Raw genomic sequence first — 27033 nt, forward strand, 5'->3', positions numbered from 1 at the left:
ATATTTGCAAATTACATATCAGATAAAGGGTTAGTATCCAAAATCTATAAAGAACTTATCAAACTCAACACTCAAAAAACAAATAATCCAGTGAAGAAATGGGCAAAAGACATGAATAGACATTTCTCCAAAGGAGACATCCAGATGGCCAACTGACACATGAAAAATGCTCAACATCATTCATCATCAGGGAAATACAAATCAAAACCACAATGAGATACCACCTTACACCTGTCAGAATGGCTAACATTAACAACTCAGGCAACAACAGATGTTGGTGAAGATGTGGAGAAAGAGGATCTCTTTTGCATTGTTGGTGGGAATGCAAGCTGGTGCAGCCACTCTGGAAAACAGTATGGAGGTTCCTCAAAAAACTAGAAATAGAACTACTCTACAACCCAACAATTGCACTACTAGGTATTTATCCAAGGGATACAGGTGTGCTGTTTCGAAGGGACATATGCACCCCAACGTTGATAGCAGCACTATCAACAATAGCCAAAGTATGGAAAGAGCCCAAATGTCCATTGAGGGATGAATGGATAAAGAAGATGCGGTACATATATACAATGGAGTATTACTCAGCAATCAAAAAGAATGAAATCTTGCCATTTGCAACTACGTGGATGGAACTAGAGGGTATTATGCTAAGTGAAATTAGTCAGAGAAAGACAAATATCATAGGACTTCACTCATATGAGGACTTTAAGATACAAAACAGATGAACATAAGGGAAGAGAAGCAAAAATAATAAAAAACAGGGAGGGGGACAAAACAGAAGAGACTCATAAATATGGAGAACAAATTGAGGGTTATGGGAGGGGTTGTGGGAGGGGGGATGGGCTAAATGGGTAAGGGGCACTAAGGAATCTACTCCTGAAATCATTGTTGCACTATATGCTAACTAATTTGGATGTAAATTTTAAAAAATAAAAAATAAAATTTAATAAAATGTTAACCCATTACAAGGTCTACACACACACACACACACACACACCAGCAACTTAAACCACACCAAGGGGGGCACCTGGGTGGCTCAGTTGTTTAAATGTCTGACTCTTGGTTTTGGCTCATGGTTTGTGGGTTCCAGCCCCACATCGAGCTCTGTGCTGGCAGCATGGAGCCTGCTTGGGATTCTGTCTCCCTCTCTCTCTGCCCCTCCTTTGCTTGCTCTCTCTCTCTCTCTCAGAAATAAATAAATAAACATTAATTTTTTTTAAAAAAACTACACCAAGATCAATTTCTCCCCTCATCAGATTGACAAAATTTTCAAAGCCAATAAAGCTTAGAAAAACAAACTCTGCCATACATTGCTGGTAGGTGTACAAAATGGCATGACCCCAATGGAGTGACGTATTGCAACATCTAATAAAATCACATACACATTAACTCTTTGCTCAGCAAATTCCATTTCTAAAATTTACCTGGAAGCTTCTCTTCTATAAATATGAAACAATATGTGGACAAAATCACTCATCGTAGGATTGCTTGTAACAGCAAAATACTGGAAACAAAATGCCTATCAATCGGAAACTGGATGAAGAAACTATGGTACCTTCCCCAGTGGGGGAATGTGCAGCTAAAATGTGAGGAAGATCTCCACAAAATGATATAAAATTATGCTACCTTTTGTGTAATAAAATGATAATATATGTGTACATTTTTGTGTATGTATATATTCTTATGTATGTGTATAGTTTTGCTTATTTTTTTTAATGTTTATTTATTTGCTTTTGAGAAAGAGAGCGTGGGAGGGGTGGGCAGAAAGAGAGGGAGACACAGAGTCCAAAGCAGGCTCCAGGCTCTGAGCTGTCAGCACAGAGCCTGACATGGGGCTCAAACCCACGAACAGTGAGATCATGACCTGAGCCAAAGTTGGACGCTTAACCAACTGAGCCACCCAGGTGCCCCTAAGTTTTGCTCCTTTTTGAAAAGAAAACGCAGAGAAAGGATAAAACCAGAAACTAATAGAAATGGTTACTTATTAGTGCGTGAGGGAAGAGAAAGAGAGAAATATGAGATCAAGACTCCTTCGGCTTGGAGCACATGGGTGGCTCAGTCAGAAGAGCCTGCAGCTCTTGATCTCAGGGTTGTGAGCTCAAGCTCCATGCTGGATGTAGAAATTACTAAAAATAAATTAATAAGCTTAAAAAAAGACCTCTTTGGCTTTACCTCTTTATAAAGTTTTGACTTTTCAACCATGTAAATGTTTCATGTATTCAAAAATAAGCTAAATCCAAATGGGACAAAAAAGACAGACCCTATAAATGAATAAAACAGAAAGAAGTGAACCTAACTGCATATGAAAGTGATTATATAACTACACAGAAAAGTATTCCAGTAACTTTTAAACACAATACCTTAAGCATATGCCCTTATTGGGATATCTTCTAAAGATAAAAAGACCTGCAAAGAAGCCTTGAACTTTACTTACTGAGTTTGTTATTGGTAGTGTTATTGGGGTAGTGATTCTGAAACTATTCTGTATATTGTAGGAAACAAACTGTTTTTCAGGAAACAGGACTGTTACCATGGAAAAAGGCAGATGCAAATATGGAATGGGAGCCCATGATGTTCAAATTTTAATTAATTTTAAATAATTTAATTAATAATTCCTGATTTAAAGTATCACTGTGTCCACTGAAGAGGCCTAGAAGCAATGACCACACCTACTACCTAAAATCTACTTTCTACATACCATTCATAGCCTGGTCTTAAAAAAAAAAAAAAAAAAAAAGCTTCTTGGAGAAATGGTTGATTACTGATTGGGAGTAGGAAAAGTACAAGATAAGTCTCTACCTTTTTGTGCCAGAAACAGGGAAGTGATCAAAAACTAATGGGTATGCATTAAAAGGACAAAAGATCCAGATTAAAGGTTTCTCTCACTATCCAAATGAGCAGCAATTTGAACATCAAAAAAGAATGATAATAGATTTAAAATCCATTTAAGAGGGGCGCCTGGGTGGCTCTGTCGGTTAAGCGTCTGACTTCGGGTCAGGTCATGATCTCACAGTTCCTGAGTTCGAGCCCCGCATCGGGCTCTGTGCTGACAGCTCAGAGCCTGGAGCCTGCTTCAGATTCTGTGTCTCCCTCTCTCTCTGCCCCTCCCCTGCTCATGCTCCATGTCTCTCTGTCTCAAAAATAAATAAACATTAAAAAAAAATTTTTTTAATAAATTAAATAAAATCCATTTAAGAAAAAAGAAAAAGGAAGGAATCCATGGACCCAAATTGGAGCTAAAAAATGCATGGTAGTTATAGTGGGGGAGAGAATGATAGAAATACAACTACAAATGAAATAATTGATGCAGTCAAGAAATATCAAGGAACAAAATATTGACAAGGCCTCAAAGCATCACCATACATGTCATGTATTAATTATAACAGGAAGAAAGTACTTTCACAATAGAGAGATCTGATGGATACCACTACACCAAATGATCAAACTTAAAATTATCAATAATACAACTGATGTTATGTGTTCCTGATGATGCCATGGGGAATGCATATCGCCATGTAGTACTATAAACATAGTATCACTATGTTTAACCTGAATCTAAAATGGGAAACAGTTAGTCAAATCCAGATTATGGGACATTCTACAAGACAAGTAAAGGCAAAAATGTTGAGTGGACTATTTTAAGTGAAAGGAGAATACGATGATCATCTTTTTTTTTTAATGTTTATTCACTTTTTGAGAGACAAAGACACACACAGCGTGAGCAGCGGAGGGGCAGAGAGAGAGGGAGACACGGAATCTGAAGCAGGCTCCGTCCGACAGGAGGGCTCGAACTCACAAACAGTGAGATCATGACCTGAGCCAAAATTAGACACTTAACTGAATGAGCTACCCAGGCGTCCCTGCAATAATCATCTTTGATTGGATCTTAGCTGGGGAGAAAAACAGCTAGAAAGGAAATTCTAGCTATAAAGAAAATTTCAAGGATACTTGGGGAAATTTGACCATAGGCTATATGACAATAATAATATTGTATCAATATTAAGTTCCTTGAGATAATAAAGTTATTAGAATTTCCTTTTTTTTAATGTTTACTTATTATTTTGTGAGAGAGAGAGAAAGAGGGAGTCAGCATGAGTGGGGAAGGGGCAGAGAACAGGAGACACAGAATCTGAAGCAGGCTTCAGGCTCTGAGCTGTTCAGAGCCCAATGCAGGGCTCAAACCCACGGACTGCGAGATTATGACTTGAGCCGAAGTTGGATGCTTAACTGACTGAGACACCCAGGCACGCCCTCCTTTTTTTTTAAGGGGATACATGCTGTAATACTTAAAGTCTATAATATAAGTGTGAAATTAATTTGGAATGATTCAGATCTTTATGTGTGTGTGTCTGTGTATGGATTGAGAGACAGAGACAGAGACAATATGAGATGAGCACAAAGATGGCAAAATATTTTAGCAAATTGGTGAATGTAGGTTGAAGAATAATAAGTGTTCATTACATTATTCTTTCGACTTTTCTATAGGTTTGGTATTTTATTAAAATAAAATGTAAGAGAGAAATTAAAATTCACCAGTCATCAAAAGACACCATTAGGTGAGTAAAAATGGTAAAGCTCAGAGTGAAAAAAGATACATATCATCCATAAGATCAACATAGTAACCATATCCAAAATATATAACAATCCCCTGCAAATCAGAGAAAAACACAAATAAAAAAATAGGTAAGAGACTTAAGCGGAATTTATAAAAGAGGATATCCAAATGGTCCATAAACACATGTAAAGGTTCGGCTCAGCCTAACTAGGAATTGGGGAAGTAGAAGTTAAAACCACAAAAGTATATTGCAACACACCCACCAGAATGGCTTAAATTTAAAGGTTTACAATAACTAGTGTAGCAAGGATTGGAACAATGGGGATTTTCACATACTACTAGCGGGATGTAAAATAATACAGCCACTTTGGAAAACAATTTGTTATTACCTTCTAAAGCTTAAAATACGCATACTCCATGATCCTTTCCTGGGTACACAGCTAGTGGAATGCATGCTTACTAATAGCAACAGATAATGTGCATAGCAACATAGCGCCATTATCCATAATAGCCCCCAACTGCAACTCATATGTCCAATATCATCCTAATGGATAAAGTGTGATATATTCACACAAATTAACATAATAGAATGCTATATAACAATGCAAATAAACAAACCACAATCTCCTGCAACAATATGGGTAAATCTAACAAATACAAAATAAGTGAAAGATGCCAGAGACAAAATAATACATACTTCATTATTGTATTTACAAAAAACTCAAAAACAGACAAATATAAACTACTGTGTTTCAGAATGCAAATTTAGGTAGTAAAACTTTAAAGAAAAGCAAGAATGTGATTTTTATTTAAAAAAATAACCATTTCACTTCTATGTGGAATCTAAAAACCAAAACAAATGAACAAACAGAAACAGACTCATAAATACAGACAGCAAACTGGTGGTTGCCAGAGGGAAAGGGTGCAGGGGAAGGATGGGTGAAGTAGGTGAAGGGGATTAAGAGGTCCAAATTTCCAGTTATAAGATAAATAAGTCACAGAAATGAAAAGACAGCATAGGGATATAATCAATAATGTTGTAATAATGCTGTATGGTGACAGAAGGTAACTACACTTATTGTAATGAGCATTGCACAATATATTGAGTCATCAAATCATTCTGTTGTACACCTGAGATTAATATAACATTGTGTGTCAACTATAATTCAATAATAAAATGTTTTAAATTAATGATTATCTTGGAAGGGAGTAATGACTAGGAAGGATCACAATAGAGAGATCTGGATGGTGGTGACACAGATATTTGATTTGTGGTAAATCATTGACGTCTACTTACTCATTTCATGCACCTTTCTGTGTGTTTATTTAACAAAATAGGGTTTTTTTAAAAATGTTTATTTATCTTTGAGAGAGAGACAGAGCATGAGCAGGGGAGCGGCAGAGAAAGAGGGAGACACAGAATCAGAAGTAAGTTCCAAGCTCTGAGCTGTCAGCACAGAGCCCCACACAGAGCTCGAACTCAGGAACCTGGAGATCTGAAGCTGGATCTCCTGAAGGAACCTGAGCTGAAGTTGGATGCTTAACCAACTGGGCCACCCAGGTGCCCCAACACAATAGTTTTTAAATTAAGAAACAGGAACTGTAAGGGATCCTGGGTGGCCCAGTCGGATAAGCATCTGACTTCAGCTCAGGTCATGATCTCTTGGTCATGGGTTCGAGCCCCATGTCGGGCTCTGTGCTGACAGCTCAGAGGCTGGAGCCTGCTTCAGATCCTGTGTCTCCCTCTCTCTCTCTCTCTCTCTCTTTCTCTCTCTCTCTCTGCCCCTCCCCCACTCACTCACACGCTCTCTCTCTCTCTCTCTCCCTCCCTCAAAAAATAAACGTAAAAAAATTTTTTTAATAAAAAAATAGGAACTGTAAGAAGAATACAGGGGGCGCCTGGGTGGCTCAGTCGGTTAAGCATCCAACTTCAGCTCAGGTCATGATCTCACGGTTCGTGGGTTCGAGCTCTGTGTCGGGCTCTGTGCTGACAGCTCAGAGCCTGGAGCCTGTTTCAGATTCTGTGTCCCTCTCTCTCTCTCCGGCCCACCCCTGCTTGTGCTCTCTCTCTGTCTTTAAAAAGTGTGTAAACATAAAAAAATCTTTATAAAAAGAATACAGGATTTTACATAAAAGAAACAAGAAGTTATATTTTTAAAAGATAATGCAGAAAGAAAAACATAGACATCAAACAACTCAGTAGATAGGCTTCATAGTAGACAAGATACTGCTAAAGAGTGAGTTAGTGAATTGGAAGAAAGAGTAGCAAAAGTGACCCAGAATATAGCACAGACATATAGAAAAGAAAATAAAAGAGAAGTTTAGAGAGATGGATGAAAAACTCCAATATACACTTAATGGGAATTCCAAAAGAATAAACAGGCAAGAGCTAATAGTTGAAGTGAAAATGTCTGGTCTTTCAGAATTAAAGGAAATATGAATCCTCAGATTGAAAAAGAACACCAAGTCTTTCACAGGATAAAGAAAATCGATCCATATCTACATACACTGGAATAAAATAAAAGACCAGAGAAAGCAAAAGAATACTAAATGCTTCAGAGAAAAAAGATTAACTACAAAGGCAAGACTACCAGACAGACTTCTCATGAGCAACAACAGAGAAGACAGCGCAATAATAGCTTCCAAGTTTTGAAGGAAAATAACCATGGGGCACCTGGGTGGCTCAATCAGTTAAGCATCCAACTCTTGATTTCAACTCAGGTCATGATATCAGGGTCATGAGATTGAGCCCCATGAGATTCTCTCTCTCTCTCTCTCTTTCTCTCTCTTCCTCTGCCCCACCCCTGCTCACTCACACACACACACTCTCTCTCTCTCTCTCAAATAAATAAATGAATGAATGAATGAATGAATAAATAAGGTAAAATAACTATCAATCTAGAAATTTATACTCAGCTATATCATGCAAGAATGAAAGCTAAATGAAGACATTTCCAGATAGGCTAAGAAATTTTTTATTTGTAAGCCCCCAATGAAAGAAATACTAGTATATTTCCTTATTTCAGCAAGGAATAAAATAAACCTGGAAAGGAGGAGGAAGATTCAAGAAATGTATTAGTTATGTACTAAGAATTAGTAAAACACTTTGTATCCTGAATATCTTCTGTTGGCTCTCCAGATCTTGCCTACACTCTTCTACACTCTGCTAAATGCTTTGGAGGCTACATCAAATAAACTCCCTTGTCCTCTGGCTTGGAACTGGGTTTTGCCAATGGGGAGCCCTAATAGTACACTGCAGAAAGAAAAGATGTCAGATCAGAGCATATATTTTTGTTTCCTCCTATCATGGTGGTCTTTGGCTGGGTGTATACCTTGAGGTCACTATTTCTCTCATGATAGCCCTATATGTATTACTCTCCTTTCAGCTTTTCATGGTGGCTCCCTCCCCAGATCCCTTCAGGTCTAGGGGTGATAAAACTCTGGTTGCTATCAGCTCCAGCATATTATACTATCTCTTGTGGGTTTCTTTCTTTCTTTTCTTTTCTTTTTTTTTAAGAGAGGGAAGAGTACAAGCAGGGGGAAGGGGCAGAGAGAAAGAGAAAGAATTTTAAGCAGGCTCCACGCTCAGTGTGGAGCCCAACACAGGGCTCAATTCCACTACCTTGAGATCATGACCTGAGCCAAAATCAAGAGTCAGATGCTCCACTGACTGAGCCACACAGGTACCCTAATATCTTGTGGGTTTCTTAATCTCTATTCACACATACTCATTAGAAATAGTTGCTTTAATTTATTTGTTAAACTGTCCTTGAATTATCCTAATTTGAGTGTGTAATTTATTTTCTGTTAGGAGACTGAGAGGTTGGTAAGTTTAAATAAGTATTGACTATGAAATATAATAATAACCTCTAATTTGAGGGAGTTAAAACCATGATGGAATGAAAACATTAGACAACACAGCACAAAAGATGAGAAGGGTGAGGTTGCAGGCTAATTAAGGAGTTTAAGATCCTTATCTTCTTTAGAAGAAAAATAGAGAATTGGTAAATTTTAAACTTCGTTAGAAAAATATAGAGTAATTTCAGAGTAACAAAATCTGTCTCCCTAGGCCTTAAGTTGCAAATAGTTATTTCTATATTTTAGACTTCTTCATTTCTTGTAGTATTTAAAACTCAGCACATCCAACATTGAAAATATTATCTTCTCTCCATCCCAAAATTAATCCCTATCTCTGGGCAGAGCTTAAGTCTCAGTCATCTTTGACTTCTCTCCCACACCATCCACAGCCCTGCCAGGACAGAGAATTTTACTTATTAAATGTCCCCTGAATGGGGCACCTGGGTGGCTCAGTCGGTTAAGTGGCCAACTCTTGGTTTCAGCTCAGGTCATGATCTCATGGTTTATGGGTTCGAGCCCTGCACTGTCATCATGGAGTCTGCTTGGGATTCTCTCTCTCTCTGTCCTCCCCTGCTTATTCTCTCTCTCTCAAAATAAATAAATAAACTTTAAAAAAAAGTCCCTTGAATCCATTCCTTTCCCACCCCTGTCTAGTTCATTTCTCATGTTCAGACTCACCTTCTCTCTAGGCCTGACCCTGCTCCAGTCCCTGTTTCTCTCCTTCTTGCCCACACCAGATGGACAACAGCACTATGAGGAAGCAGTTGAGATGGCATAGAAGTGTCTCCTGGGAATACTACCCAATTATTGAGAAACAATTACACCTTAGCAACCAAACCTGGAATGTGTACCCTGGAACTAACCCACCAGCTCCTATTCTAAAGAACCGAAGGTAGAATAGAGCTTCCCCTCCCCCAATTATGACTCCTGGAGAGAAATGGCTTTATTATAACTTCTTTACAATACCTGCTGCATAGTAACTATTCAATAAACTCGTTATGTTGAACCAAAGGTGTGCACAGGGTTTATATACAAAAATATTTACCATGGCATTATTCGTCTATAAGTAAAATTTCAAAATTTTCTTGACACTCAACAATACATAGATATTTACATCACAGTACATACATATATGTACAGTAATTAAAAATAATTTGGGGGGCACCTGGATGGCTCAGTAAGTTGAGCATCTGACATTGGCTCAGGTCATGATCTCACAGTTCATGAGTTTGAGCCCTGCATTGGGCTCTGTGTGGACAGCTCAGAACCTAGAGCCTATTTCAGATTCTGTGTCACCCTCTCTCTCTGCCCTTCCCCTGCTCACACTCTGTTTTTCTCTCAAAAGTAAATAAATATTAACAAAAAATTGTTTTAATAATTTAAAAAATATTTTCAAAAATTTTTGTAGGAGCCCCTGGCTGGCTTAATTGGTGGAGCATGCAACTCTTGATCTCAGAATTGTGAGTTCAAGTCCCACATTGGGTGTAAAGATTACTTAAAATAAAATAAAATCTTTAAAAAGTAATAATAATTTTGTAAAATAATATTTAGTGACATGATAAAACATTAATATTACATTAAGTTAAAAAAGACAGGCTACAAAAAGTATGTATCATACTGTTTTATATATATACATATATATTCATATATATTACACATACACATATGTGTATACATATATGCATATATATGTATATATTCATATATACTACACATATACATATATGTGTAGTATATATGAATATATACGTATTTGTGTACATTATATAAACACACATGTAGGGGCACCTGAGTGGCTTAGTTGGTTGGGCGTCTGATTTCAGCTCAGGTCATGATCTCATGGGTTTGTGAATTCAAGCCCCACATCGGCCTCTCTGCTGTCAGCACAGAGCCTGCTTTGGATCCTCTGTCCCCCTCTCTCTCTGCCCCTCCCCCGCTTGCACTCTCTCAAAATAAAAAATTAAAAACACACACATATATTATGCACACACACACACACATATATACACAAACACATATGAGTCCACAGAAAAAAGTGGAAGAGCTTACATCAAAATGGTAACATATCCAGATGGTAGATTTACAAAGAATTTTTATTTTCTTCTAAGGACTTTTCTATAAGTACCATTCAGTTTAAATAAACATATGTTACTTTTCTCATCTAAAAAAATGTTATTTTTAAGTATGTTCTTTTGAAAATGTAAACAGTTTGACAATTTAGAAAATGGTCTATTAAAAGCAAGGTTTATAGAAAAAGCCTAATTCAAGTGAGCTCAACAAAAAATTTTTGGCATTGTCTATATGATAGGTATTGTGAGGGTATTCAAGATAAATCTTCTTTTTTCTTTTTTTTTTTTCTTTTTTTAACGTTTATTTATTTTTGGGACAGAGAGAGACAGAGCATGAACAGGGGAGGGGCAGAGAGAGAGGGAGACACAGAATCAGAAGCAGGCTCCAGGCTCTGAGCCATCAGCCCAGAGCCCGACGCGGGGCTCGAACTCACGGACCGCGAGATCGTGACCTGAGCTGAAGTCGGATGCTTAACCGACTGAGCCACCCAGGCGCCCCTCAAGATAAATCTAACATGATTGCTGACCTCAAAGAACTTAGTAAAGAACACATGACAATTATCGGACAATACGTGCAATATTATAGGCATGTACAATGTTCTGAAAAAAATAGAGATGAGCACATAATTAATTCTGTAAGAGTTAGAGAAGCTTTCAGAAAGAATGGGCTGGTGAGTGTGGTTTCTCAGGATGAAACAGAGTAGAGGGGATAATATGGAGGGAGAAGGAACAAGATACACAAAAAGCCCTGAGGCATGAGACAACATGATAGGTAAAGGGAAGTACACACAGAACCCATCAAAAATGTACAATATCTCCAAATGATGTAAGTGTCATGTAGCTGTTAAAATTGATATCTTAAGTGCATTAATGAGTTCAATATTTGGTGGAAGTGTACAAAATGAAACTGAGGAGGAAAAACTTTGTTTGCCATGCTATGGCAATGGGGAATCTTTGAAGGGTTCACATATCAGAGGATCTGTGATTTAGAGAAATCACCCTTTGGGTAATGTGGAAGGTGGATTTGAGGAGGAGTGAGAAATAATAGTCACTTGATCTAAGGTAGTAGCAGTGGAGATGAAGAGAAAAGAACAGATTACAAAGATACTTTGGAGGTTAAAATAGGCAGAACTAGGCAGTTGATTAGAAAAGGCAACAGGAGTGGCGCCTGGGTGGCTCAGTCGGTTGGGCGGCTGACTTCGGCTCAGGTCATGATCTCACGGTCTGTGAGTTTGAGCCCCACATCGGGCTCTGTGCTGACAGCTCAGAGCCTGGAGCCTGTTTCAGATTCTGTGTCTCCCTCTCTCTGACCCTCCCCTGTTCATGCTCTGTCTCTCCTTATCTCAAAAATAAATAAAAACGTAAAAAAAAAAATTAAAAAAAAAAAAAAAAGGCAACAGGAGGGGTGCCTGGCTGGTTCAGTTGGTTGAGTTTCTGAATTCGGCTCAAGTCATGATCTCACAGTCCGTGGGTTCAAGCCCCATGTTGGGCTCTGTGCTGACAACTCAGAGCCTGGAGCCTGCTTTGGATTCTGTGTCTCCCTCTCTCTCTGCCTCTCCCCCATTCGCACTCTTTATCTCTCTCAAAAATAAATAAACATTTTTTTATTTTTAAAAAAAGAGACAGAAAGAAAAGGCAAGAGGAAGGAGCACCCGGGTGGCTCGGTTGGTTAAGTGTCCCCACTCTTAATTTTGGCTCAGATCATGATCTCAAGGTTCATGAGATCGAGCCTTGTGTCAGGCTCTGCATTGACAGCATGGAGCCTGCTTGGGATTCTCTCTCTCTCCCCCCCTCCCTCCCTCTCTCTCTCTCTCTCTCTCTCTCTCTCTCTGTGCCTCCCCTGCCTGTGCATGCACAGGCATGGAAAATAAATAAACTTATTTTGCACATGCATGCAAAATAAATAAGTAAACTTAAAAAAAAATAAAAAGGAAAGGTGAGAGGAGGGGCCAAGGAGAAGCACTCCAGGTTCAGACTTGAATAGGGTAAATGGAAAGGAAGAAGTAAAACAGTCTTACCCACAAATGACATGATCTTGTATATTGAAAATCCTAGGAAATCCACTAAAAAAAAAAAAAAGCTAGAATTAATAAGCCAGTTTGGCAAGTTCACAAAATCAATATACAAAAACCAACTGTATTTCTATACAGTAGCAATGGACAATCTGAAAATGAAATTAAGAAAATTAATCCATTCACAATAAGACAAAAAAGAATAAAATACTTAGGAATAAACTGAACAAAAGAAGTGTAAGACTTGTACAATGAAAATTATAAAACAGTGCTGAAAGAAATTAAAGAAGACTTAAACAAATAGAAAGACATCCCATGTTCATGGATCAGAAGACTAAACAAAATTGAGATGAATATTCTCCCCTAATTGTCTACAAATTCAACATAATCTCTATCAAAATCCCTGCTGTCTTTTTTGTGAAAACTGGCAAGCTAATCATAAAGTTCATATGGAAATGCAACGAATCCCAAAACAATCCTAAAAAGAAAGGTTGGGGCGCCTGGGTGGCTCAGTTGGTTAGTATCCAACTTTTGATTTTGGCTTAGGTCATGATCTCACAGTTCATGGTAACCCCACATTGGGCTCTGCACTAACAGCACAAAGCCTGCGTGGGATTCTCTCTGTCCTCTCTTTTTGCCCCTCCCCCTGCTCATGCTCACTCTCACAAAATAAATAAATAAATAAATAAATAAATAAATAAATAAATAAATAAGAAGGGTTGGAAGACTTATACTTCTTGATTTCAAAACTTACTACAAAGATAATCAAGACAGTGTAGTACTGGCATAAATATAGACATACAGGTTAATGGAAATGGACTGAAAGTCCAGAAATAAACTCTTACATTTATAGTCAAGTGATTTTCTACAAAAGTACCAAAATTCAATGGGAAAGAAATCATCTTTTCAACAAATGGTGCTGGGACAATTGGATAACCTCAGAGGAAAAATAATTTGGGCCCCTACCTCACACCATACACAAAAACTAGCTCAAATAGGTCACATCTAACCTAAATGTTAGAACAAAAACTTAGGAGAAAACATAGGAGTCAATTTCTGTGGTCTTGTATTAGGCAAAAAGCAAAAGCACAAGGAGAAAACAAAATGACAAATTAAAAACTTTGGCACTTCAAAAGACACATTAAGAAAGTGAAAAGATGATCCATAGAATGGGAGAACACATTTACAAATCATATAGATATATGTGACTTGTATCCTGAAGAACTCTTACAACTCAATAATAAATACATATAACTCAATTTAAAAATGGGCAAAGGATCTGAATACACGTTTCTCCAAAGAAGATATATTAGTGACCAATAAGCACGTAAAAAAAAGCACTCAACATCATTAGTCACTAGAAATCAAGAAGAAAATAAAAATAACTCCTTCTGACCAAAGATGAGACATTTTGCATATTAACAAAGTTAATAATTGCAATGTATTAAAATACATCAAACGCATTTAAATTCCTGAGTTCATAATGATTCTTAAAGGGGGAAAAAAGTGGCCACCTTTGAAGGGCATAATAAAAAAAATTATTTTGAAAAATGGTAACAAAAATCAAGCAATTATTCAGGCTTTTCTATATAAATTGTAGCACTGGGTAGCAAAAACAGTTTATAAAGAGCAGTATCTCTTTCCAGAAGTATACCAACTAATAAAGGGAGAAGCAATGATATAATAATGCCAACATTTAAAAAAAACTTTTTTAATGTTTATTTATTTTTTGAGAGAGGGAGAGAGAGACAGAGTGTGAGTGGGGGAGGGGCAGAGAGAAAGGGAGACACAGAATACAAAGCAGGTTCCAGGCTCTGAGCTGTCAGCACAGAGCCTGACACGGGGCTGGAACTCACAATCATGACCTGAGCTGAAGTTGGATGTTTAACCGACTGAGCTGCCCAGGCACCCTATGCCAACATTTTTCAATTCATAATTGATCAATAGCTGCTAACATACTAAAAAAAAAAAAAAAAAAAAAAAAAAGACATCCAGATATGATTATCTCTGTTGCCCCCCACATCTCTAACCAGAGTCTGATCAAGCCACCAGAACAAACTAATTTATAGTAAATACAAAGAACAGAGGGACATGTAAAACAACATCATGAGGCTATAATTAGCAAAATCCAAAATATGGGAAAAACAGTCCTTTTTCTTCAACAAATAAATCACAAGGGAGAAAAAAAGAGATGAAAGGGGAAATCAAAGTTCAAAAAAGCTAAGAGACAAATCAAACAATCATGAAGTGGGACTTTATTTGGATCCAGGTTCAAACAAACACATTGTAAAAAAGATATATGAAACTGTAAATTTGGAGATAGCAGAATATTTGATGATATTGAAGAATAATTGTGTGGGATGATTGGTGTGACAATGGTATTGTGCTTATGTTTTTTTAAAGAGACCTTATCTTTTACAGATACATACTGAATATTTATGGATGAAATTATATAATGTCTGGGATTTGCTTTAAAATAATAAGCGAGGGGAAGAAATGGGTGGGAGTATATGTGAAACAAGAATGGCTATGAGCTAATAAACAGTACATTTAGTGATGGGTACAGGAAGGCTGACTACACTATTTTCTTGACTTCTGTATGATTAGAATTTTCCACAATAGAAAGTTTTTCTAAAAATCTACTTCATGACTTTGTAGTAATAAGTAATTATCTAGAGGGCTTATCACCATGGCTGAAGATAACCTCTAAACATTGTTTTTCACTTTTATATTCCCTTTCAATTAATTAATCACACCTAAAAGTACATTACTTAGACAAAGACCCATGGTTCATATGACTTTATCCACCTAGTAGTAATTTACTGAAGTTTCAAATTTAGAATTAGGAAATGCCAACCTTCAGAGTCCCAAACCTACCCTACAACAGCAGAGGCAACAATCCCAAATGCCTCCCTATCACTACTAATAAATTATTGCTTTCCTCTCACCTTGCAGAAATACTTGCAATCATTCATTTAGTCATTATTTTCATTAATTTATTATGTGTCCAGTATTAGGTGTAAGGATACAAATAAATACTAATACAGTAGATACTAATAAATACTAATACAGTAGACCCTTAGGGCTCCTGGCTGGTTCAGTCAATAGAGCATGCGACTCTTGATCTAGGGGTGGTGAGTTTGAGCCCCATGTTTGGCAGAGAGATTACTTTAAAAAAACACAGTAGCCCTTTGGTTGAACACTAGATGAATACTTTTGAGTGCCAAATGCATTCAAGAAACAGTGCTAAGTAACTGTAACAAATACACAACCTAACTCTCTCCTAAAAGGCAGCTCTACTGGGCACATAAAAATGAACAGAGATGGGAATGCAAGCTGGTGCAGCCACTCTGGAAAACAGTATGGAGGTTCCTCAAAAAACTAAAAATAGAACCACCCTGTGACCCAGCAATTGCACTACTAGGCATTTATCCAAGGGATACAGGTGTGCTGTTTCCAAGGGACACATACACCCCCATGTTTATAGCAGCACTATCAACAATAGCCAAAGTATGGAAAGAGCCCAAATGTTCATCGATGGATGAATGGATAAAGAAGATGTGGTATGTGTATACACACACACACACACACACACACACACACACACACACAATGGAGTATTACTCAGCAATCAAAAAGAATGAAATCTTGCCATTTGCAACTACCTGGATGGAACTAGAGGGTATTGTGCTAAGTGAAATTAGTCAGTCAGAGAAAGACAAAAATCATATGACTTCACTCATATGAGGACTTTAAGACACAAAACAGATGACCATAAGGGAAGGGAAACAAAAATAATGTAAAAACAGGGAGGGGGACAAAACAGAAGAGACTCATGGAGAACAAACTGAGGGTTACGGGAGGGGTTGTGAGAGGGGGGATGGGCTAAATGGGTAAGGGGCACTAAGGAATCTACTCCTGAAATCATTGTTGCACCATATGCTAATTTGGATGTAAATTTTTTAAAAAATTAAAATAAAAAAATAGAAAATAAAAAAAACTCTCAGTAAATTAGGAAAAGAAAAAGCTTTCTGATAAAGGGTATTTATGAAAAAATTATCACTGATGAGCACTGGAAAAATAAATAAACAAACAGAGATGTGGTACTCGCCCTCACGTAGTTTAAAAACTGATAGAGCCCATGAGACAAGAACCCAAACAACCAAGAATAGAAAGCTGAATGTGATAAATGGTCCCAAAATGATTCAGTCACCAAAGTGGGAAGTGGTGAGTAGTCAAGATTGGCGGGAGGATTTAAGTGTCTAGGTAGAGTTGGAAACTAAGGCTGGAACGGTACAATAGAGCCATTATGTGGAGTTAGGTTAAGGGATCTGAATTTTATTAGGCAGCAACAGAGAACTGTTTAATGTTACTGAGCAGGGCATGACACGCACAGAACTGTGACTTGGAACAATGTGTCTTGCAGCAAGTGGCAGAGCCCACAGACCACTCGTGGAAGACCAGTTCAAGCCTGAACTACATCTCCAGGCTCACAGCACACTCCTACATGCATGTGAACAAGCTTAATGACTAACAGATTTATAGCACCTAAGATGCACTTGAAGCTTTTGGAGACCGCGCTCCAGAGTACAGCACCCAGACCAGCACTGAACTGCCTCGGAGAAAACTTCCAGCCACAGCCTAGAGCAAAGCTTAGCAAACTTTTTTCCATAAAACGGTCAGATAGTAAGTGTCTCAGGTTTTGCAGGCCATGTGGTCTCTGTTGCAACTACTCAACTCACTAACACAACCAATGACAACAACGTGTAGATGAAGGAGCTGAGTTGTGCTCTAATAACATAGGACTTGGCCCTTGAACCATAGTTTGCCAACTCCTAGCCTAGAGTCTGGAGCCTCTTCCAGAACCCAAGTGACCAATCCAGATACAGACCAACTCCAACTCCTTCCAGAAAACTAGTGTCATTCATCAAAGACTAAGAAAGCTCCTTCAGAAGTACAATCCCTCTAGGCCTGAGGGTCCATCTGCCCACTGAAGAACCGGAGCAACTAATTCTCTGCCTAAGCTTGTGACGGCTAAACCCCATCAGGCCCACACCACTGTTATCCTTGCTTACCCCCCAAGGATACAAGCCCCTCCAAACGTCTTACTCTCCCACATCCTCTTTGCCTTTGCTCTTACTGTCTCCTCTCCCTAGAAGGGATGCTCACCTCCTACTCAGCTCACATGTCAATGCCACCTCCTCAGAGAGGTTTTCCCTGGTCCCCCAACCTATTAAAGCTCCCCTAGTCAGTCTCAATTACATTTCCATTTTCCATTCTTCATAGCACTTTGTACTATCTGAAATTATCTTATTTATTATATGTCTTCTCCCACAAAAATGTAAGTTCCATGAGATTGGGAAACTTGCTCATCTTGATCGCTACTGTATTTCTGGCCTAGAACCTGGTCCTCAGTACCAACTTATTAAATAAAATGAACAAATAAATGAGTTGCCCTATTTGCTCTGTGCTTCTTCCCTCCAACTACCCCTCTGCCTCCACCCCTTCCAACTTCTCTCCAATGCCTTTGGAAAAGCCTCTGTATTACAAAAACTTCCTTCTCTCCTCAACTCTTTTTTTTTAAGTGTATTTTGAGAGAGAGAGAGAGAGAGAGAGAGAGAGCGCCCCAAGCAGGGATTCCACACTGACAGCGTGGAGCCTGACAAGGGGTCATGAGATCATGACCTGAGCTGAAATCAAGAGTCGGTCGCTTAACTGACTGAGCCAGGATACGGGCCACCCAGGTGTCCATATCCTCAAATGGAAACCTGAGAACATGATTTTTCCTGCATGCTCTCAAGTGGAGGCTGCTTGTTTTCTCCTGTGCTGCACACCTTAGGGTCAGGCACCACACATACCCCCCCCCCTTTTTATTTCCAGTCTTGTTTAAACACTTTCTCTCCAGTCCCACCCCCACTGCCACCTGCTCCCTCATTGGGTAAGTCTCTACTCATCCAGTTGAGCCCTGATGTCATTGCTCTAAAAACTCTGCCTGGGTACCTGGCCCACACTGCTGTCATCCAGATAATGTGCACCCCCCAGCCCCTGGAATGTTCTCATTTATGAGATCATTTTTCATACTGTATTGCAACTATCAGCTTAAGGTATCTATCTCTTCCTTCACCCTATCCCCCGGAACTAGGCCATAAGCTCTGTGGGGGAAGGAACTTATAGTGCCTGAATGTAATGGGCTACCCATAAACATTTATTAAGTGAAAGAAGTCGTGGGGCACCTGGGTGGCTCAGTCGGTTGGGTGTCTGATTCTTGATTTTGGCTCAGGTCATGATCCCAAGGTCATAGGATAGAGCCCCGCATCAGTCTCCATGATGAGCATAGAACCTACTTAAGATTCTCTCTCTTGGTTGGGGCACTTGAGTGGCTCAATCAGTTAAACGTCCAATTTTGGCTCAGGTCATGATCTCACGGTTATGTGGGTCCGAACCCTGCATTGGGCTCTGTGCTTACAGCTCAGAGTCTGGAGCCTGCTTCAGATTCTGTGTCTCCCTCTCTCTTTCTGTCCCTCCCCACTCACACTCTGTCTCTCTCTCTCTCTCTTTCAAAAATAAGTAAACATTTTTTAAAAATTAAAAAAAAAAGATTCTCTCTTTTGGGGCACCTAGGTGGCTCAGTCTGTTAAGCTGCCTAGTCTTGATTTTGGCTCAGGTCATGATCTCATGGTTTGTGGGTTCAAGTCACACATCTAGCTCTGTGGGATTCTCTGTCCCTCTCTCTCTTCCTTTCCCCCACTAATGCACTCTCTCTCTCTCTCTAAAATAATAAATAAGGAAGGAAGGATGGAAATAAATAAATAAATAAATAAATAAAAGAAGTCATAAGTTATTCCAACAGTGAGAGAAACTAAACATGGTGAGACCTAACAGGAAGCCTCTGCCAGTGAGAAATACTAAGGGTCTAGATTGGAGGAGTATGGCAGGAATGAAATGTAGAGTAGGACATGATGCCCCATACTTGTCAACGACATGCCATCTTTCTCACCAGATCTCTCCTCCTCCCTTCTGTTCATCTCATCAGCTGCCACCAGCACTCACCCCTGCCACTGAAGCCAGAAACCTGGGAGACATCTGCCCCCAACCCACTCCATCTAATCAGAGACCAAACCTCATGTCCAACTCTCCTTCCCCACCCCACTGCTTCCATCTTTGTTTAGAGCACCATCATCTCGCACCCCTGCCTGTTCCAGGTAAATCAGTCTTCAGGTCTGCCCTTCCTACAACCCTACAGTATCCCTCCTCTACAGACCTGGAAGAGTGAACTTTTTAATTATTTATTTTTTATTAATTTTTATTTATTTTAAGAGAAAGAGTATGCACATACACACATAAGCAGGGGAAGGACAGTAGAAAGCGGGATAGCAAGAACCCCAAGCAGCCTCCACACTGTCAGCACAGCACCTGACAGGGGCTCAATCTCATGAACCACGAGATCATGACCTGAGCTGAAATCAAGAGTTGGTCACTTACCCAACTGAGCCACCCAGGCACCCCTAAAACAGTGAATTTTTTAAAGTGCAAATCTGAGTGTGTTATTCTCCTGATTAAACCCCTACGATGGCTTTCCATTTCCTTCATGGCTCTAGTTCAGGCTCTTAGCATGGCAGCCAAGGATAGCACTACATGATCCATCAGCTTCCAGAGGCTCTTCTCCTGCTCCCTCCCCAGCACCTTTTGCCCATAGTCAGTGTTATGCTCACCCTGGCTTCCCTGCCTGGGATGCCCTTCTTGGCTGTGTATGGACACATACATATGACTTCGTTCTTTCATTTATTTGTTTATTTATTTATTTACTTATTTATTTATTATTTTAGAGAGAGAGAGTGTGCATTAGTGGGGGAGAGGCAGAGAGAGAGGGACAGAGAATCCCAGAGAGTTAGACGTGGGGCTCGAACCCACAAACCATGAGATCATGACCTGAGCCAAAATCAAGAGTAGGCTGCTTAACTGACTGAACCACCCAGGTGCCCATCATCTTTCAAGACCTAGTTCAAGCATCTCCTCTAAGGGGGTGCTTTGTAATGTCTCCCCATCCTTCCTTGAGACACTGCAGTCCTCCAAGCAGCCTTTTGCCTTAGCACCTCACGCCATATCTGGCACTTTATGTGTTTCCATTGGCTTCTCCAGAGCAGAGTCCCATATCTTAGTCAGCTTTGCATCCCCAGTGCCCAGCACATAGTGGGCAGTCAGTAACCATCTGAAAACTCAATGGAATCCAAGGAAGCTCTGGAGTGATCACCTGGGTGAAGGGGGAAATGATCTGCTGCCCTCTCCTGACAACATGAGGCATTGTCCTAACCACAGACACCATCCAACCTTGCAAAAAAAAAAAAAAAAAAAAAAAAAAATTTGGAGGAGGAGTAAGCTGGAAAAGGGGAGGATGGAGAATAGAATTGGATTGAGGTGTTGGTGGGACACCTTCGTCCACTCCCACACTGTTCCCATGTCCATGCAAGCTAGGGTGCAAAAGCCAGGTCAGTGCTTCCAAAGGAGGGCATATCCTTAGAATGGGTCTGTCCCTCACACTGAACTGTAAACTCTAAATTATACTGTATTTGTTTTCCACTCTGTCCTGTTGTCATTGTTGTTGCTATTCCTGCTGTTTTCATTCATTTTAGTAGGCAATCAGTAATTTTTTCCTCCATTGTTTTAAAACATGTTTTTTGGGGCGCCTGGGTGGCTCAGTCAGTTAAGTGTCCAACTTCAGCTCAGGTCATGATCTCACAGTTTGTGAGTTCGAGCCCAGCGTCAGGCTCTGTGCTGACAGCTCAGAGCCTGTAGCTGCTTCAGATTCTGTGTCTCCCTCTCTCTCTCTGCCCCTCCCCCGCTCGTGCTCTCTCTCACTCTCAAAAATAAATAATAAAACATTTTTAAAAATTAATAAATAAAACATGTGTTTTGTTCTTGTACATAGAAAGACTGAATTTGACCATTAGTTTCTCTTGATTTTAATTCAACTTCCCACTGGTCTAGTGTCTAGTGTCTAGTGTTGTGTCTAGTGCTCTGGGTGTCTCTGCTTTCTGCCAAACTACAAACACCAGTTAGGATCCCCCACCCTTCACCCCTTCCCACAGCTTCAACAAGCCACGTGAAGTCATGGCAGGGGAGGGTGGCTTTCGGCAAGGAGAATCATTACCTTGCTCCTCTTGGGGCCATAGTCTTATTGCCTGCATTTTGACATGTGGAAAATTGTCTAACACCTAACATGAGAAATCGACTTGGTGAAGGAGCTTGAGACTGGAGACAGAAGTTGGTGAGTGATGTGTACCCAGATAGGTAAAGACTCAGAGCAGCTAAGATAGCCACCTGCAGAGAAACATCACCTCTTACTCATCTTTGAGTCCTTAATGTTTACCACACAAGGTACTCAGTAAATATCTAATGTTTGTTGAAATATTGAAAGGAGAGTACACACACACACACACACACACACGAAAGAAAAAAAGGGACAAGGATGAGAGGCCCAACTTTTTATAGTGTGAATGATTAGAGCTGCCTGATAGATTTGCCCTAAATTTAGGGATTCACCCCACTAGAAAGGAAATGCCTTTTTCAATGAACAAATGATCTCTTCTGGGCTTCCAAAGAAGGCCTCCTCATCTCTTACTTAGTTCCGGTCCAATCATCCTACCCTTGAAGAGTTTACTGAACAACTTTGGAATGGGATCATAAACATTGTCTCCACATAAAACTGTACCTGCCCTCAAGTGGTTTACAATATACTTGGTGAGACGTAGCACGAATGAAGAAAATTGTTCCCTGTCCTCAGGAAGGGAACAATTGAGTCACCAATTCCTAAGTCATCTCACTGGAACACAAGGCGTCCATCTGTACCTGCCTTTTCAGAATAATTAGATGACCCTATAATACAGGATGAAATAGTCAACCAACAATCACTGGGCGCTGAAAACATGCACTGTAGAAAATAAGTAGAATTCAGGTGGAGCTACCAGGGAAAGCTTCCTGAAGGAGGCTGGGTTTGAACTCTCCTAGACTAGGTAGAAGTAGTAAAGAGAATGGAAAATTCCTTGTCCAGGGGTCTGGAGGCATCTTGGGTCTGAGGGACAGAAGTCTCATCAAAGCTCCAGAGGTGGAGAGACAGTGTAAGCCCGCCCGCGTTCTCAGCATGGAGTGTGCCACCAGCGCCAGAGAGAGAGGTGGAGAGGACAAGTGCATACCTCTCAAGATCCCAAATAGTGTGCTTTGGTGCCCTTTGAATATGGTCCCCCTCCAACAAAACCCATGCCCGTGCAGAGTGTAGTGAAGTGCTGGCCAGGCTGACAGCGCCACCTCAGAATGTCATCAGGGAGGCCTGCATTAGTTCAGAGACGACTGACGGGGTGGGGCATGCTGGGCAATCTGGAGAGCCAGAGTGTCTCAGACAGATGAGGTGGCCGTGACTCCCAGATCCGCCAACCTTCATGAACAGTGTCCCTTTGATTCGCAGAACTGTGTGACGCTGTTCTGGAATAACAGTCAACAGCATGCCAGGTTTGCCCTCCCACCAGGTGGAGTGAGAGAGGCTGAGTCTTTTCTCCCCCTGCTCATTGCATCCCAGTCCAGCCAACACCCCCCTCCAAACTTCCAATGAACCGCCTAAACACTCCAATCCGAGTGGTCTCTTATCAGTGGAGGGCCAAATTCCTCTGCTTCCACCTAATAATCTCATCTCCCGCTCTCCGGCACACTCTACCCCATCCGAGGCCCATCTACTCTGTGCAGCAGGTGCTCATGTCCATTTTAGGGCAGCTCTCTCATAACTGTTCTCACCTCCTGAACACCCTGCCCCCTCCACTCAGAACAGTATGGCAGAAACAAAATCAAGACTGGACACAGAAGCAAAGAAAAAGGCTCCGAATTGTTCCATAAACACTGAGTGCCGATATACCTCTGCTCTAGCAAATCACCGCAGATGTGGGACTTCAAACAACACAAAGTGGTTATCTTACAGTGCGAGGTCAGAGGTCCAAAATCAGTCTCACTGGGCTAAAATCAAGGTGTCAGCTGGGCCACATTCCTTCCGGAGGCTCCAGGGCACCTGGGTGGCTCAGTCGGTTAAGCATCAATTTCAGCTCAGGTGTGATCTCACCGTTTGTGAGTTCAAGACCCACATCAGGCTCTGGGCTAACAGTGTGGAGCCAGCTTGAGATTCTCTTTCTCCCTCTCTCTCTACCCTCCCCCACTTGCGTGCATGCGCTCTCTCTCTCTCAAAATGAATAAAGTTAAAAAAAATAAAAATAAAGCAGTGCCTGGGTGGCTCAATTGGTTAAGTCTCCAACTTCTGTTCAGGTCATGATCTCACAGTTCATAGGTTTGAGCCCCATGTTGGGGTCTGTGCTGATAGCTCAGAGCCTGGAGCCTGCTTTGGATTCTGTGTCTCCCTCTCTCTCTCTGCTCCTCCCCTACTCACACTCTGTCTCTCTGTCTCTGTCTCTGTCTCTCTCTCAAAAGTAAAAAAAAAACAACAAACAAAAAAACATTTAAAAGAATTAAAAATAAATCAAAATAAAAATAGCATTTATAATAGCACCAAAACAAACAAAAAATTCCTAGGAATAAATCTAATAAAAGATGTGTGAGACCTCTATACTGAAAATAAAAACACAAAACATTACTGAAATAAAAGTAAAGAATATCCAAATAAATGGAGGAATATATCATGTTCATGGGTTGGAAAACTCAGTATTAGATGTCAAAACTCCCTAATTTGATTTATAAATTCAATGAACTCTCAATCAAAATCACAGCATTTTTTGAAGACATTGACAAGGTGACTATAAAATGCATATGAAAAAAATCAAAGAATAGAAAAACCAAGGCAATCTTGAAACAGAAGAACAAAACTAGAAGACTAGTACCACAAGATATGAAAACTTATTTTAAAGCTAGAGCAACTAAGATAGTGAGATATTGGCACAAGGATAGATTAACAGACCGATGGAACAAAATAGAGTACACAAACAGATATAAATATATGGTCACATGTGACAGATGACAAAGGAGCTATAGAGCTACAGTAGTAATCAGGACAGCACAGTATTGACAAAGGAAAAGACAAACAGATCAATGGAACACAACAGAGTGTGCAGAAACAGATCCACATAAATACAGTCAACTGATTTTTCACAAAGGAGCAAAGGAGATACAACGGAACGAAGACCGTCTTTTCAGCAAACGGCACTGGAGCAATTGAACACCCCGGTGCAAAAAAAAGAATCCAGACCCAGACCGTAACCCCTTCACAGAATTAACTCAAACTGGATCACAGATCTAAATGTCTATGGGCAGAACTACAAAACGCCTAGAAGGTAACACAGGAAAAAAAACCTAGATGACCTTGGTCATGGCAATGAGGTTTTAGATCAACACCAAAGTCACAATCCATGAAAGAAACAATGGATAAACTGGACTTCATTACAATTAAAAACTTCTGCTCTAAAAATCAATGTCAAGAGTATGGGAAGACAAGACACAGACAAGAAGGAAGTATTTGCAAAAGACACATCTGATAGTGGACTGCTGTCCAAAATATACAAAGAATTCTTAAGACTCAACAATAAGAAAACAAACAAATCTGATTTTTTTTAATGTTTATTTATTTTTGACAGAGAGAGTATGAATAGGGGAGGGGCAGAGGGAGAGAGGGAGACACAGAATCTGAAGCAGGCTCCAGGCTCTGAGCTGCCAGCACAGAGCCTGATGTGGGGCTCGAACTAACAGACCACGAGATCATGACCTGAGCTGAAGTTGGATGCCCAACCGACTGAGCCACCCAGGCACCCCAAACAAATGTGATTTAAAAATGGGCCCAAAACCTTCACAGATATCTCACTGAAGATACACAGATGGCAAATAAGCATACAAAAGGGTGTTCTACATCATACACCACAGGGAAAAGAAAATTAAAATGACAAGAAAACACTATACACCTACTAGAATGGCCAAAATCCATAACACTGACAAAACCAAATGCTGATTAGGATGTGAAGTATTAGGAAAGAGAGTTCCTAACTGTCACTGGTGGGAAGGCAAAACACCCAATTTGCAATATAGTTTAGCGGTTTCGTACAAAACCAGACATACTCTTATCATACAATGGTTTACCCAAAGACGTCTAAAACTTATGTCCATACAAAAACCTGCACACAGGTGTTTGTAACAGCTTTATTCAGTTATTGGTATATGGTATGGTATATGGTACATACATGTCATTACAAATTTGTCCAAATCCATAGAATGTACTAGACCAAGAGGGAACCTGGGGTGCCTGGATGGCTCAGTCGGTTAAGTGTCCAACTCTTGATTTCAACTCAAGTCCATCTCGTGAGTTTGAGCTCCACGTCAGGCTATTTGCTAACAGTGCAAAATCAGCTTGAGATTCTCTCCCTCTCTTTCTGCCCCTCCCATGCTCATGCACTCTCTCTCTCTCTCCTCTCCCCTTTCTCTCTCTCTCTCAAAATAAATAAACTTAAAAAAAAAAAAAAAAAAAGACCAAGAGTGAACCCTTATGTAAACTATGGGCTTTGACTGGTGGTAATGTATTGATGCAGGTTCATTGATTTTAACAAATGTACTCCTCTGGTGGGGGGATGTTGATAATGGGGAGAGGCTATAATGGGTGTGAGGGTAGGGTTCTAGGCGAAATCTCTGCGCCTTCTGCTCAGTTTTGTTTTGCACCTAAAACTGCTCTAAAAACTAAAGTCTATTAGAGAAAATCACCAAGCATAAAAAATACATTAGTAAACTGAACTTCATTAAAATTAAAATGTTCATCAAAACATACCATTATGTGGAGTGCCTGAGTGGCTCAGTCCGTTAAGCATCTGACTTCGGCTGAGGTCATGATCTCACAGTCCATGGGTTCGAGCCCCACATCGGGCTCTGTGCTGGCAATGGAACTTGGGATTCTCTCTCCTCCTCTCTCTCTCTGCCCTTCCCCACTCATGCTTTCTCTCTCTCAAAATAAATGAACTAAAAAAAAAAACACATATCATACCATTACGTGAGTGAAAAGTCACACTACAGACCAAAATATTGCAATATATCTGTCAAAGCAAATCATACCTATAATATATAAAGAAATTCCAAAATTAATAACAAAAACATAGACAATGTAATCTTTTAAAATGGGCCAAAGATACAAACAGGTACCTCACAAAGATTTGAACAACCCATACAGATGGCCAATAAGTATATGAAAAGGTGTTCAATTTCATTGGCTATCAAGGAAATACAAATTACATAGCACTACTTCCCCCAGATAAGCTAAATTTAAAAGGACTGACAATACCATGTTTTGGCAAGAATGAGCAAGAACTAGAACTCTCAGACACTCTTGGTGGGAGTGTAACTTGATACCATGACTTCGGAAAATTGGCAGTATCCACCAAAGCTAAATATAAGGAAAACCCATGACCCAGCAATTGTGTTTATTAGGTATATACCAAACTGAAATGAGCACTTGTGTCTCCAAAAGTCATGTATAAGTATGTTCACACGGTGGCTGCGTGACTCAGTCGGTGAAGCG

At 39.9% G+C, this 27033-nt stretch overlaps 1 protein-coding gene across 7 annotated transcripts in view; it reads right to left on the bottom strand.

The window, feature by feature from the left end:
* Positions 1 to 26491, bottom strand: part of LOC132694882 (maestro heat-like repeat-containing protein family member 1) — a 109272-nt gene extending 82781 nt beyond the window's left edge. For 2 of the 7 annotated variants that reach the window (XM_078450176.2, XM_078450177.2), the window contains exons 1-2: positions 26290 to 26489; positions 12501 to 12545 (exon numbers count right to left, since the gene is read on the bottom strand). In XM_078450176.2, the coding sequence (XP_078306302.2) occupies positions 12501 to 12545; positions 26290 to 26329 (85 nt within the window). In that variant the 5' untranslated portion in view covers positions 26330 to 26489. Of the gene's footprint in view, positions 1 to 9091; positions 9685 to 12500; positions 12546 to 26289 lie in introns of those variants that run through there. The other 5 variants (XM_078450181.2, XM_078450180.2, XM_078450175.2 and 2 more) reach the window with 4 other exon arrangements.
* Between the last annotated feature and the right edge of the window lie 542 nt (positions 26492 to 27033).

Source organism: Panthera onca, chromosome B4, assembly GCF_046562875.1.
Source record: "Panthera onca isolate mPanOnc1 chromosome B4, mPanOnc1 haplotype 2, whole genome shotgun sequence".
Taxonomy (NCBI): Eukaryota; Metazoa; Chordata; class Mammalia; order Carnivora; family Felidae; genus Panthera; species Panthera onca.